The sequence below is a fragment of the Gossypium hirsutum genome, chromosome D07 (assembly GCF_007990345.1).
Source record: "Gossypium hirsutum isolate 1008001.06 chromosome D07, Gossypium_hirsutum_v2.1, whole genome shotgun sequence".
NCBI lineage: Eukaryota > Viridiplantae > Streptophyta > Magnoliopsida > Malvales > Malvaceae > Gossypium > Gossypium hirsutum.
In genome coordinates, this window is record NC_053443.1 from 18779022 (window position 1) to 18793637 (window position 14616).

General features: G+C 33.8%; 1 protein-coding gene and 1 long non-coding RNA gene across 8 annotated transcripts; one reads left to right on the top strand and one right to left on the bottom strand.

Annotated features, from left to right (window-relative positions):
• Positions 1 to 1654: 1654 nt before the first annotated feature.
• LOC107956682 (uncharacterized) lies at positions 1655 to 3578 on the bottom strand. The gene is made up of 3 exons (XR_001700197.2): positions 3552 to 3578; positions 2077 to 2141; positions 1655 to 2002 (listed from the first exon to the last, which is right to left on the bottom strand). It is a non-coding gene; the product is annotated as an uncharacterized lncRNA (long non-coding RNA).
• A 1216-nt stretch (positions 3579 to 4794) lies between these two features.
• Positions 4795 to 13051, top strand: LOC107954321 (uncharacterized). Of its 7 annotated transcripts, none has more exons than XM_016889847.2 (9): positions 4832 to 5158; positions 5791 to 6105; positions 7210 to 7271; positions 7368 to 8036; positions 10109 to 10188; positions 10880 to 11335; positions 11447 to 11527; positions 11616 to 11710; positions 12608 to 13051. In XM_016889847.2, the coding sequence occupies exons 4-9, from the start codon at positions 7409 to 7411 to the stop codon at positions 12693 to 12695; spliced, it is 1428 nt and encodes a 475-aa protein (XP_016745336.2). In that variant the 5' UTR covers positions 4832 to 5158; positions 5791 to 6105; positions 7210 to 7271; positions 7368 to 7408; the 3' UTR covers positions 12696 to 13051. The 7 variants fall into 7 exon arrangements, with proteins under 7 accessions (XP_016745334.2, XP_040953584.1, XP_016745336.2 ...); XM_016889846.2 differs by having other exon boundaries at positions 4833 to 5158; positions 7210 to 7315; positions 7386 to 8036; XM_041097651.1 differs by having other exon boundaries at positions 4833 to 5158; positions 10916 to 11335.
• The last annotated feature ends 1565 nt before the right edge of the window (positions 13052 to 14616 follow it).

Sequence of the window (14616 nt, forward strand, 5' to 3'; positions counted from 1 at the left end):
TCGAGATTTTTTTAAACACATAAATAAAAATCATTTTTGAGAATTCAACACGTTGTGTCCTAACGCATTGGATGTGACGCATTATTTTCTCGAAATGAGGATCTTTTCTAAAAGATAATAAAGGAAATATTCAATGTTTAGAATTTTGAGAAATTGTGCCCTAACGTATTGGGCCGTGATTTCTTTATAAATCTTAAACAAATGAATATTCTTTTAAATTTTATTACACGAGTATTTTGGACAAACTCATTTTTGAGGAAGTAGAATATTGTGCCCTAATGCATTGGGTGTGACATTTTATTTCTCCGAAGTGAGAGGAGTCTTAATAAATAACGTTTTTACTAAGGATCATATTTTTCAAATTTTCGACATTAAGACACTAATTAATTAATTAACTAGGTACCAATTTTGGGCGTTACGAGGGTGCTAATCCTTCTTCGTACATACCGACTCCCGGATCCGTTTTTCTAAAACTCGTAGACCAAAGCTGTTTTTTTAGGTGATCCAATCACACCTCAATAAAAGATTGGTTGCGACTCCCAATTTTCATTTTTTAAAGTCGACAACATAAAATTTTTGTTTTTCAAAAAAAATGGTTTCGACAAATAAAATTTATTTTAAAATTTAAAATCTAAAATCTAAATATGAAAATTCAAATACTATAAAAATAAATATTATTATGCTTTATATAATTTTTAATGAAAATAAAAAAATAATTTTCTTTAGATGGATTCCCAAGCCCTCAACTCTCAATTTCCAAAAGCCAAAATTTAAAATTTCCCCAGTAAAGACCTCCAGCCCTCGATTCTCAAACCCAAAGACTTGGCTGCTTAATTTTTGTTGGAATACAATATTAAGATATTAATAGCACGTTTGGTTCGCTGTAATGGAATAGAGGCGTAATGGAATAGAGGTGTAATAGCAAATCAATTGTTTGGTTGAATGTAATGGAATAGAGGCGTAATAATATTCTTGTGTTTGGTTGAATGGAATAGAGGTGTAATAGCATAATGGAAAAAACTAAAATGACTAGAATACCCTTAGCATAAATTTGTTTTGGTAAATGATTATTGTTATTGTTATTTAAATTTTAATAAGATTATTAATATCAATAATAAATAATTTAATCATATTTAAACATAATTATTATTAAATATATTATAATTAAAATATATAATTTAATAAAATTCTTAATAATCAATATTCTTATATGAATTTACTCAAATCATAATATTCTTAATAATTGATATTCTTATATATTGTTCATGTCTGAATATAATGCTCTCATACAAAATTTTCCAATTCATAATTGTTCTACGATTTGAAAAATGAATCTTTTTAGATGCTTAATTTAGGGCGATGTTAGAAAAGCAAATATCAATTCCCATCATCATGTCAAACCTTTAGGTTGAACAAAAGAGTAAAAAGGGCACTGCAGCTTTAAGTTTTGAATTAACAATACAACTCTGATTCACTTTAGCAGTCATTCCTCCCTAAAAACACAGATATGAATGATCAGTCTTAAAAAGAACAACAGCTCAAATTTACTAAACAGAGATTTGCATTCATCAAAATCCATACAGGTCCGGCAACAAAATACCCCTCCCCTACTACTGTCTCATAAAAGGAAAGAGAATAAAAACACCACCTTAGATTTCCAGAGTAATAATATAACACTGTATAGCTGACAGATTTCATAACGTTTTCATCTAAATTACATGTCCAAGGACCAGGACATAAACAAATGCCTGGACCATGCTTTACACTGAATAATACGATCGCCCAAATAAGTAGCATTTGATTTCAGTAACTAATGAACACATACAACAGGTACTTCGAGTGCAAAGTTCATGAAGTTCTTCATAAGTCCACATCTGCCATTATCACACTTTATCAGTAGTCAGTTGTCGGTATTGCCATTTCGAATTGCACGACGAAGCTCAGCTAAGAAATCTATCTGTGAGTCAGATGAAGGCCCGGTATTGTTTGCTGGGGACATCATCTGAGGAAAAGCAAGTCAAATGCATAAGGAATGGGGACCGTGAGAAGAAGAAGAGGTGAAGGATGAAAGAATACCTGATGGGGAAGTCTGAAATTCCTCCAGGCTGAATCACTAATTCTAGAGTACAGAACTGGTCTTTCTGAAACAAGAAAAAACCACAGTAAAAGGAAACAACCATTATGGAAGAAAATATCCATCAATAAACAAGAATGGAAACAAGGTCAGACATAAGGAGAAACAAGAGAAACAAAAAATAGAAATAAAAAACGACATGACAAAGGATGCCCAATATGACACTCCCAAGAGCCCCTAAACAATAGGCAGCAAACACAGAACTGCTTGCAACCACAATTCTAAAAGAAAGAGCAACATTCAGCACATTTTAGCTTCCTTTAACATCATATTAGTAGCAACACAGAGTGGTTCAGAAGCTGGTGGAATTATTTTAAGAAGATTCATAACCCATGCTTGGGATGAGGAACCTTGGAATATATTAACAACAGAGTTCTTAGAAAACCAATGATTTATCCACTAGCATAATTCAGGCTGGTTTGTGCTAGTCATGAATTAACTTGGTCCAAACTAATCCTAAATATCTCATATGGATTGGATATCTTCGATGATGCTGACAACCTTGTAATTCACTCCTTCCAATCCCTTCAACTTAACTTATGCATACATCAGTTATCAAAGTACGGCATCAATCTTCGTGGGAATGGTTGTCTCATCCCCCAGCAAGGAAATTATCTTATAGTTAGCAGTTAGAGGCCACTATTCTACTTAGCCAGATCAACCAACTTCGACCACCTAGTCAAAACGAAACTGATAATAGCTACTACATTGAAGATGCCTTAGTTTACAAAAAATTGGTTGCCAAGAGCCCAAAGAAAACATCACCAGACTTCCACCATTCCTTTTGCCTAAATTAGGTTGTGCTTAATTTCGGTTTTGGAAATAAATAACTAACAACCAGCATTTTTTCCTTGCCATCAACTAATGCAGAACTTTTGATGCAAAGATACGTTTGGATCAGTGCAAAGTAAATAAAACTAATGCAGACTTTTAAAAGCCAGCCAGCCATTTGACCCTTCAGTCCATAAATCTCCAGAGATGAATTAGATCAAAAGATCAGCCAAAATGTGAGAAAAACAAGATAGAACATATCATGAATCTAATATCATATAGAACAAGAAAAGCCCTAAATAACTAATCCCCTTCCCCCCTTTTCTTTTTAGTCCAGGAGGTTTACAGAGATATATAGACCTAGAGTAGAATGTCTCTTGCAATAAAACCTTTATTAATTTTCTCAAAGTGTTATCCTGTAGTTGAAAAGGAGACATTTGTTGCTAATCACAGAAGTCTATCCAATTGCTCATATTATTTCCATTCTCCAACCATCTTCCATACATCATCCAATCACTAAAACTTTGCCCTTCTTAACATGCAAATAGTGTACCACTACGAGATTTGGTCCACAGAAAGGACCAACAAGCCAATCAAATCAGATTCAAAAGGGGAAATTTTTTAAGTTTTCTATTCTTCCACTCACCAGACAAGTCAATGGATGTATCATACAAATATGATTCCTCAGTTCATATCATACAAAAGCTGTAATGAGCAATACAAACATACAAAACAGAACCATACAAAACAGAAACAACAAAAGCTGCTACAGCAATACAAACCTGCAATCGGGGAAAACATACAAACAAAACCATGAATACAAATGGAAAACTAACCTGTAATGAGCAAATCGGGACGATTGCAATGAAGAAGTGTTAGAACAAAGAACCTGTAATGAGAAAAGGGAAATCGATTAGTGTTGAAACGAAACCATAACCAGCAAATAATGCAGGCAAACAAATAATGAAAAAAAATCATAACCAGCAAGAAACCCTATGCCGATTTACCAAGAAACTGAAACAATCGCAATCGTATTTATAAAAAAAAAATTGCAACAACACCCACTAATGCATGCAGAGAGGAAAGATGCCAAGATGAGAAATGATGACCGGCTGGAGATTACTCGCTTGCCGCTTCAATGCCTCCGGAGATCTGAGACCGTTTAGCAGAGAAATATGCGAAGATGGAAGTCGGGACGGGTTGGAGCTTTGGTTCGCTAGCAGCTTTTGTCGATGCTGGAAGGGAGAGGGTGGGTGGAGATCGGGAGAGGCTTGGGAGGGTAAAAGAGGACCGATTAGGTAATCCTTTCTTTTGGAAGGGATTACAAATCGGCGCTGCATAAGGGAAAATGGGGAATCCGTGCGGAACGTAATAGGCCCGTATTAGGGCAATACAGCCAACCAAACACGGTAATCGGTGGGGCCACGGATTAGGGGTGTATTGGCTAATCCAATACACCCAACCAAACATGCTCTTAATTAAGTTTTTTGGAATTGTTATTTAAGTTTTAATTTGTTTGGAAATTTTATGTTTAAATATTTAGATTTTTGTGAAATTGTTATATTTAGTTTGTTTGGATTAAACTTTAGTTATGAATAAACTTTAGTTAAAATTAAAATTTTATTTGATTTTATATTATTTTAAAATTTTAATTTTAGAGCATTTAGATTTAGATATATTTGGATTTGAATAATTTGGTTTCAGATTTTAAGACATATTTGCGGATTTAATTAAAGAGGAAAAGATCCGAAACAAATTGCAAATAAAATAAGATTGTGATTTGATTTTGCTTTCATTTTACAACTGGTTATGACAACTATATTTGATTTTTCCGGGAAAAAAACTAGAGATAACTTTAAAAAAGAAAACCCCCAAACTGGGTTTTAATTCAAACAAAACCCCCCAAACATTAAATCCTACTCTAATTGAATCACATAAGCAATATGGAAAGTGACACCAAAAATAGAACAGAAAGTTCCACCCAAAAGCAATCTCTTTGTTTTCTCATTCTTCTACCAGAATTTCCCTTTCCCTTTCTCTCTCTCATTACAAACTTAATTAAAACGTAAACTTAAATGTAACAATTAAAAGAAATAAAAATCTTGGAATCGTAAAAGCTTCTGCATTTGAAAACCCAGATTTTGCTTTGCGATAATGGAGGTTTCTTTTCTAAGGTCGAATCAAAGGACAAAACGTTGAAGAAAAGCAAAGGGTTCCCAGACCAGAATATATATATGTCAGAAACAATGGGAGGTAGAAGCTTTCGTTTCTCAATCTTAGATCAACCATTTAAGATTTGGGTTCTTAGTTTTCTATTCATGGATGCTTTCAATTTTGAGATTTTTTGGGTTGTTCACAAGTTTGGCTTCCTAAGTGTGGGTTTACTGTAATATGTTAGATAGTTGCATGCATAGAGGGATTTCTGGCCAATAAACGTATCATTGGGGCTGTTTGGTTTTTGAGAAAATGGAGGAAGAATTATTATATTCTAGACGTGATTTTTTTCCCAACAAAAATGAAAAAAGAAAGTATTAGCTATCTTTTTACTAAAAGAAAGAAAAAAAAAGTCTCCAGTGCTTGCATTTTTTTCTTTCAATGATTTAAGATTGTTTTGGGTACATAGAGAGATTCAAACTGAGGGAGGGAAGATCCTAACCTTTTACCTAACTCATTCTGACTGCTGCTTTTGTGACGATTTAGTGTTTTTCTATCACTTGAAAATATACAAAATTTTCAATGGCTTTGCTTATGCAATAAGTTACTTGATCCATGAATATTCCAGTCCTTGTTTCTAATGGTTGCATGTTTTCTTTTGGAATGTTCTTATAACTGCGGATTGAAAGTACCTTTCTATAATGGACCTTGGAATATTTTTTTATTGATAGGGATGTATCAATGTGTAGCATCTTCTGTGAATCATGCTGTTGGTGTTTCCGGTCATCTGTATAAGCTGATTTCTTTTGTTCCATAGTTGGAGAAATTTTCTGTCAAATGAGAAATTATGCGAATACCTTCAGCCGACAGATTTGAGAATTTCTTCATGCTTCAATAAACCTGCAAATGATCCATGAATATGAACATTTTGTTCACTTCAAGATGTTCCTAAAGGACTTTTAAAGGTTATTTCTCTAGAACATTGGTTGAGATGTGCTAGAGCTTTGTTGGTAAAGCAAAAGTTACCCAGTGGAAGGAAATACTAGGTAACATCAATTTCAAGAAATTTCACGAAGTTAATGGCTTAGGAAGGCAATGTAGTTGTAAGACCATGTAGTTGGTCGGAGGTTGAATTGTATTATTATCTGTATGTTAAATTGAAACTTATCATGTCTTACGTTAGGAGGCTGAATTTTCAGATGAACTTATGTTCCTTGGTTCTTTTCATATGTTACTGTGGCCATAAAATCCAGTCTTTTGTTAGGATATTTCCTCCATTCTTTTCTAATTTTTTTGGGGTTATATTGTTGTTTTTCTGTGCTCTAAACCCTATCCTACCAAAATGGCTGAACTTGAAAGTTACTAATGTTGGTGCTACAATAATGATTAGGAAAATCTTGAAAATAGAGACATACTTTTTATTGTTTGGACCTAGAAAGCTAAGTGAGAAGGAAAAAAATTAAAAATTGACTGATGTTTCTTTAGAAGGAAAAAAAGCAAGATCCCTGAGGTATGGACTATCAGTGCCTGTTCTTAAGTGCTATTTGTTCTGTTGGTTATTTATTATGAATGTTGGAGATGACTTGGAGGAGGTAAGATTTGATGGGTTGTAACAAGAAAAATAACCTATTCTGTTATACCACCCTTAAAAGTGCTTCCTTTTCTAGTGTAATGGTTTTTACTGGTCTTCAATGATATCTAGAAATGGTTTTTAGAGCTAGCTGATGTGGGCAGTTATTTTGCTTAAGACTTTCTTAAGGTGTTGTAACTTGAGGTACTTCTGAAAATGATAGAGATATCAAGAGGATCATTGCAAGTAAAAGTGAGATTGTGGAGAGTATAATCTGACAAATGTGAAGCTGTACAAATGGTTGAAGGAGTATAGTAAAATTGTTCATCAGATTCAGTTATTTGGATGAGATTTTAGTTCAGCGGAGTTTCCCTCTTCATTGTTTTACAATATTTTATGTAGTTGGTTAGGACCCATTATGCTTCTTCTCATTGATAGAAAATAATCCATTATAAATATCTGTGACAACTCTGATTTCTATTATTAAGCATACCAGCATGTTAACTAATCTTTTTCACTTTTATACTTAATTTTTTTCATGTCTAATACTTTTGTTTCTATTTCTTTGTTATCGTTTTAGATTCAGGTCAGGTGCAGATTGAAGAGGATAAAGTTTCTCTGGATGTGAACAAGAAAAGAGCGGTAAAAACACCAGCCCAGGTTATATCTTGAGAACTTCTATAAAGGTAATAATTCTTGTCTTCTAATTGAAATGTTTTGCTTTTTCTGTTTCCAAAGGTTTTGGTTCTTTTACAGAGGAAAGATTTCCTTCAGATGAAATGAAAGCAAAATTGGCTGTTCAATTAGGGTTGACACAAAAGCAGATATTTAGTTGGTTTTGTCACAGAAGGTTAAAAGACAAAAGGAGAGATGACTACTACGCTAATGGGCAACATGATTATTCTAGTGGTGTTATCCAGGATCATGTTAGCGGGCTCAGGCAAGATTCTTGTGGCAGTATTAAGCAGGGAGATTACAGATATATTGATCTGAGGGAGGTAGAAAGTCGAATAATTCATGGCCAAGGGTTTCCAGCTGCTGACCTCACATACGAGCATAGAAGTCATCAATATCCATATGGTGTTCAGATGGAGGATCCATCTTCTGAAAGTAGTCTGTCTTTGCACGATCAGCTTTTCTTGAAAAGTGGGAATCCTTATGACATGCACATTTCAGCTAATCCTACACAAAATGGAGCAATTGTGCAGACAAACTCGAGTTCTAAAAGCGTAGGTTATAAGCCATCTGGATATTTGAAGGTTAAGGGTCAAAGTGAGAATCCTGTTATTACTGCTGTCAAGAGGCAGATGGGAAGGCATTATCGAGAAGATGGTCCAGTGCTCGGAATTCAATTTGATCCACTTCCTCCAGGTGCATTTGAGTTCCCAAGTGGCCATCCTGTCAATGGTAAGCCTAATACCCAGATCTGTTTGATATATTGACAATTTTCATAGAATCATGAAACAATTCTGGCAGACAAGTTGCTTAAATTTCTTTGTTTTTATTGCTTGTTGCATTGTTTTTCTGTCTGCTAAACATTTATTAGCTTCTGAATTTAGAAAATTAGATTGAACTTCTTTCTACTGCCTTTAGGCATTTGCTGTGCTGATCATGGTGATGTCAGAAGCAAATGCATAAGAGAAATCTCTTTAGTCTTTGAGAGAGAGGCTAAGCCCTAAGGCATTGGGGCATAGTCCTTTTGTGTACAAGTTTTTTTTTTTTTTTTAAAGTTTAGATAATGATTTTTACAATTTTATAGCAGTTTATAAATAACAAAACAAATTGTTCTACAAAAAAAAAAAGTTATCGCTCCCCACTAAGGAGCCTAGACCTTAATTCAAGTAATATCAATGATAATTTAAACCATCATGACTATCCCGTTAAATAATTTTAGTCCAGATGCTCAGAATTATTTATTCACTATTTTCTTCTCTGTTTGCACATATGTATACTTTTGTATCTTATCTTTTAATCCTTTCCGTCTCCTTCCTTGAATGTTTACTTTCTTATTCCATGTACTTTGTTCCTTGATGTTTCTTTATTACTAAGTAGCTAATTTCCTATATGGTTTCAATCTCCCATTCACTTTCTTTTTCTTTTTTATTTTTTCTGCTCTGATCCCTCTATCTCCATTTGTTTCGTTTACCCTCATATCTACCCCCTTCCTTTTTCCGTTGGTCTTTCTTTTGTTTCCATGGATTTCTCCTTTTGATTTCAAAAGCATCTTTCTTTCTTGTTTTATTGTCTTTATTACAAGTTATTTAATGATGAGAGTTAAAACTGCAGAGGAATAATGTTTCAATGGCATATGCATTCCCTGTCTGTGGAAAAAAGGTGTAAGCCCTGCGGTGAAGTTTATGATTGTCAGAAAGGCATATTCCTATGAGGTGTATATTTGACATCTTGCTGCAATTTTAAAAGGCTTAACTTGTGGCACACCTCATTGTCCATTTCAAATGCATTTAAAAACACTGTTGATAAACTTACGTACAAAAAGCGAAGTCTGAGAAAGTATAATTGAAATGAAAATTGCTTTTGGGAGTATGGGATGCATTAGTCCTGAAAGTCATCTGTTGCAACTGTTTACCATTTATTTTGTTATACTTTGAGAAAGCTTTTTGTAATTGCAAAGGCATATAAGTGACCAAAGCAAAGAAACAATGTTTTAAAGTGAAACCAATCTGGTAACTGAATTGTGGTAAGTGGAAAGTTTAAGAGTCAAGAGGTTCAATTGGAGTTTGATGTCAGAAATGCATCAATCAATGGTTAATTAAAAATGATATGCAAATAGAATAATCATAACAGTCCTAGGTTTGTGGCTTAGAAATGAGAATGAAAAAAAATGGATGAATTTGAGTCTAAATCAGAAGTGTCTGCTTGAGTAGAACAAGCTTCTTCAAAGGATGAAATATTCACAAAAAGGTGTAAAAGCATGAAATATAAAAAGGTGCAGTAGTGAGAGATAGCTGCTTTGGCACAGCTCTGCACTGCCCTCTCCTAGGTATACCTTTGTTTGCATGCGAGTTCCTTTGGCTCCTTACCTCCACACCTGTTGTCCTGGTTCTATCAACAGAGGGTAGACCTGTCAATTGGGCGGGTTGGGTTGGTTTTGTGTCGGGTCAATCTAGATCAGGTCAATTTCCAACTTAGTTTGGGATTTAAAATTTCCAGATCATTTTGGGTTCAAATCAATTGCGGGTTCAGGGCACTTCAAGTTCAGGTTTCTCAGGTCAAATCATTACGAGTTTGGATCATTTCGGGCTCAGATCAATTTGGGGTTGGGATGACTTTTATGATTAAATCAGGTTTGAGTCCGGGTTGGTTGGGTCAAGTTATCGAGTTTGGGTCAGAATTGACAAGTCTAACAGAGAGCGCACTCTTGCTAATATGCTTCCCTTGTAGTCTTGAAGCTTAACTTTGATTATCCTCAACCTTGAAATATTTGAACTCATCTATATCTTCTATTGAGTGCATGGCAGAGCCAATCAATATTAGAGATTCCCGACAGCCCCATTGTTTAGATATCTCTGGAGTGATGAAGCAGTCGAAGCCTAAGATTGTAAGTGGATTCTTGATGCATTTTTCAAAGTTTTAGCATACATAATGGACACCCAAACTATATTTATATTATATTCTGTAATTCTAAGACCCTGTTAAACAGTGGTCACAATAACTGAGAGTTAATTTGTACTAGTTCAATCAGTATTTGAGCTAAATATGATGTTAAACTATTTCTTCCTAAGGTGCCATTTGCAATCCTGTTGAAAGAGAACTAAATTCGGGGTATTGTCTTTGATAATGGAGGCTCTGTGTATTATTCATGGACTATATGTCTCAGAGGCTGCTAGTATTTATAGCAGTTAAGGTAGAGAAAAAGTGGTACAAGCTTTTCAGTTTTAAGCAACTTTCTCTGGCCCCACTATTTGTTGTTGTGAAACAAAGGAGAAATTGTCCTAAAATTACTTTGGAAGGTAGAGAAATTCTCTACACTTGTCAAGATTTCTTTAAGATACAAATGTGTATGGATCTTTTAGTTGAACGGCAATATAATGAATTATAGATGTAGCTTTCAATTATTTGTACTTTGTACCATGAAAGTCACTCTAGTTCTTTCAATTAGAAGCTATTTTGTCATTACTTATGATGGGAAGTCACATTTAACAAAGTGAATATCATCTCTTTTTTTATGGATATGTTATTCAAAAGTGATTTTTTTAAGATCCATCTTTTTCTGTTTACTTCCATTGTAGATAAATGAAGTACATAATACCATGTTGAGTTTTCAGGACTCATACATGGAGGGTGCAAACTTTAACACTGTGCATGGGTCCAAAAGACAGGACTGGAGATGTCATCATCAACCGAAATATAAGCCTTCTTTTTCTTGTTCGAACCCCTTTCCCGACAAGGACTTTCCTTTAGATATCTACAAAGGTTATGCTGACAAACCTGCTATCAGTGATTGCAAACGAAGTTGGATGAGCTCTAAGCTTGTGGTTGAAAGGATGGTGCCGGATTCTTGTTCTAACCATCCTGGTCCCTATGGTAGGAAAATTACTAATGAACAAAAAATTCCTGGGTTACATGATGCTCATCATATCCACATGGACCCCAAAGCCAAAAACCTGCCTAAAACTTCAAGTTTCATACGCGCGTGCAGTGAGTCCTTGGGTAATGAGAGAGGGCCATTTGCAAGGATGGAAAAGGTGTCATTATTGACTTTATAGTTTCTGCTCACACGTTTTGTCATTTGCCAGTTTTCCTGGTGAATGTTTTGGCTTCAAATTCTTCTTTTTTCATCTTTTGCTTATGTGCAGGTGGAGAACGTTGGTGGAGAATGGAAGCTGAGAAAGGATTACCCTGTCAGAGTAAAAATTGATGCAACAAATGAACTGAGAGTAAGTTTAAGCTTTAGTTGGCTTTTGCTCAAGTATGCATATCACATGCTCAGTTTTTTCTTGTGACACCCCTCTTTCATATTTGAAGGTTGCTAAACGGGTCGATCTTGAATTTCCTCAAGAAGATTTTGTGGCAAATGCATCACATGCCAGATTGCGTCTGTTGACAAATCCAAGTAAAGGGTCAGTATAATATGTAATTTTACCTTCTTAATCTATCTATTCATTGGCATATGCACATGCCCATGGGTTTTTGCTTGTTCTTTATTGTGATCTTGCATGTCCATATACTAGCATTTCTTTTTAAGTGATCTTGCATGTTCCTCTTTATTCTTTATTGTGTTTTCTTTTTCCATATGCTTGCGGCTATTTGTTGTGCATAATAATTCTTTCTTTTTTTTTTGATATTTTCTTTTGATGGTGCTTTGCTTTAGTTATTACTTTATGGGATTAACTTTAGAAATCATTGGTAGTAAATCAAGCATTTTGGTAGTTGAGGAAAAGCAAGCAAGGTCCATAATATAGCTTTATGTAAGGTTCTGAACATATCAAACTACAAATTTAGACCTAAAAAACAAACTAATATGGGTTAATATTTATACTTGAAAATAACAGGTTTATCGTGTGGAACATAAAGAAGGTCAATTCAATTGAAGTGTTCCATTTAGTTTGTATTTAATCATCGGACCTCTAGTATTATCCATTTTGCTAAATGAGCAGTACTGACATAGTAACTCTTGTTCCTTTGGCCAAACCGATTACGTATTTCCATTCTCACAGTGATTTTGTGCCATTATAAGTGTGCATGCCTTCGTATTTCTTATTTATTTTGCCTGTGCGGTGGTCTGGGGGGGGGGTGTTTGTGGTCTTGTAAAGTGGAGAAAAAGAAGCATCTAATAACTTCTACAGTTCTACTGCCAACCATCCCAGACATGATAAACTTGGAATGCCTGGATATTCTGGATGGTTTCTTCCTTTCCCTCATCTTGGGACTTAAATTTAGGAGTTTGGTTGTTCTATATGCTTCTGAAATGCATTTGCGGTTTCATAATCTTTTTTGTTGCATTTGATGTGATGTAGACCTTCCATGGATGTACCGAGTAGCTTCAGTGGGGATGAAACTGCAGAAACTAGTTTATCCTCTCGGATTGAGGATGCATATGGTTGAGAAGATTGCTTTTGTACTGCTGGAAAAAGAGCGAAGGTCTTCAAGCGTACTAACTAGAAAAGCAGTGGTAGGAAGAACATTGGGGTAGGACGGTCTTTTTGTTCATTGTATTTTGTGTTTAGATAGATAGTGGTCAGCTGTTAATATATGTGTAAACTTTTTTTGATTTTGTAGTTAATTAAATGCTTTGTGATTGTGAAGGATAGCAGTGATGAATTTTTCTGGTGAATCCACCAAGGGCGAATGAATGTTACTCTATCCCCTTGGTATCAATATTACAATGTCTAAGTACGATACCTATTCAACTTAGACAAACATGTTAATTTGAGTTTAATCCAAGCTGTAGAATTTTTTTTAATTAAACTTTATGGTTGGTTAAAGTTAGAAACAAGTTTCTTAGAGTACGACTTCGAAGTTGGTTCTACCATTGATGCTTCCGGGCATCGGTTGTAGTATCACTTATCCGAGATCATTGTCAGTCTAAGTAAGGGATGTTTCAATACATCATCTAAGTGAGTAAGAGCATAGAAGTACCGATACACACACAAACACAAACACAAAAAAAAAGAAAAAAAAATCCATCAATGGTTGGAGCTTAAAATTTTCTTCCGACCTTTTAGTTAAATTGACATTATATTATATCTATTAATCATGTTTTTTTTTACATAAAAAATATTTTGAGATATCTAATATTGTTTATAGATATCTAACATGCCTTTGATTTTAGAAATTAGGCTAAAATATCAAATAAGTCATCTAAAAACAATTAAAAAATCAATTAAGCTCCTTATCCAAAGGTGCACCCAATTAAGTCTCTTGAATTCATTTTTCCGTCGAAGCCCTTGGTAGGCCGTTAAGTGTTAATATGGCAAGTTGATGTAACAGATGATGTGGAAAAATGATGATGTGGCAATTGACATGGCAAGATTATATTAAAAAATGATGACATGGAAGGCTTAATTTTTTTATTGTTTTACAATGGCTTAATTGATTTTTTTTGAGAGTTTGATAATTAAATTAATTATATATACAAACTATCAAGATTGTATCAATTAAGTCCTTTTATTAAACATTATCTTGAAAAGATTTTAAGAAGTGCATTAATGAGTTACTCGTAAATAGAAGATCCTTGTGATAGTTTAAGTGCAAGCTTTTGCCATGGCATCTGCTACTTTATTTTCCTCCCTCTACACGTTCTAACATCCCACCCCACTTCACAAGTTTCTTCAGCTTCATTTGGATCACAAATTCCAATTTTCCTCCCACCTCTAATCCATCCACCATTATCATCTCTAACAACTTCACTTGCAATTGCTTCGCCCTTGATGTTAAATTTTATCATCTTTAAACGTTCTGATTTTTTTTGTTTAAAATTATTTTAAATTATAAATTAATGATTTTTTATAATAAAATCACCTAATCGATAGTATAAAATATAATTAGAACGTTTTGAAATTTGTGAATTAATTTAAAATGAAAATTATAGTTTGAAAATATATGGTAAAATTAACTCTAAATAAAAAAATATTTGTTTGGAATTTGATTGTGAAAACTTGAATTTGGAAAAAAAATTGTTTTATTTTTTTAAAAGAAAATATGCCTCGAGTACACTTCAAATAATATTAATAAAGAAATAATCTTAATACAAAAATTCAAAAATACGAGTATGCAACACCTCACTCTCAAGTACATGATGAATTTCAAATGTGGCTATTAAAATATACCCATTTTCTTACTTTGTTGTTTAATTTTATTTGTTCAATTTAGTATTTAAAGTTTATCTGTTCCTCAATTTGATACTTAAAGTATACATTCATTATTTTTTAATCATTTTTTAATTAAAATTGGTGACCAATTAAATAGCATCAAGTGGTTTTTTTTGGTAAAAAAATATTTTTTTTCATAAAATATATATAAGCCT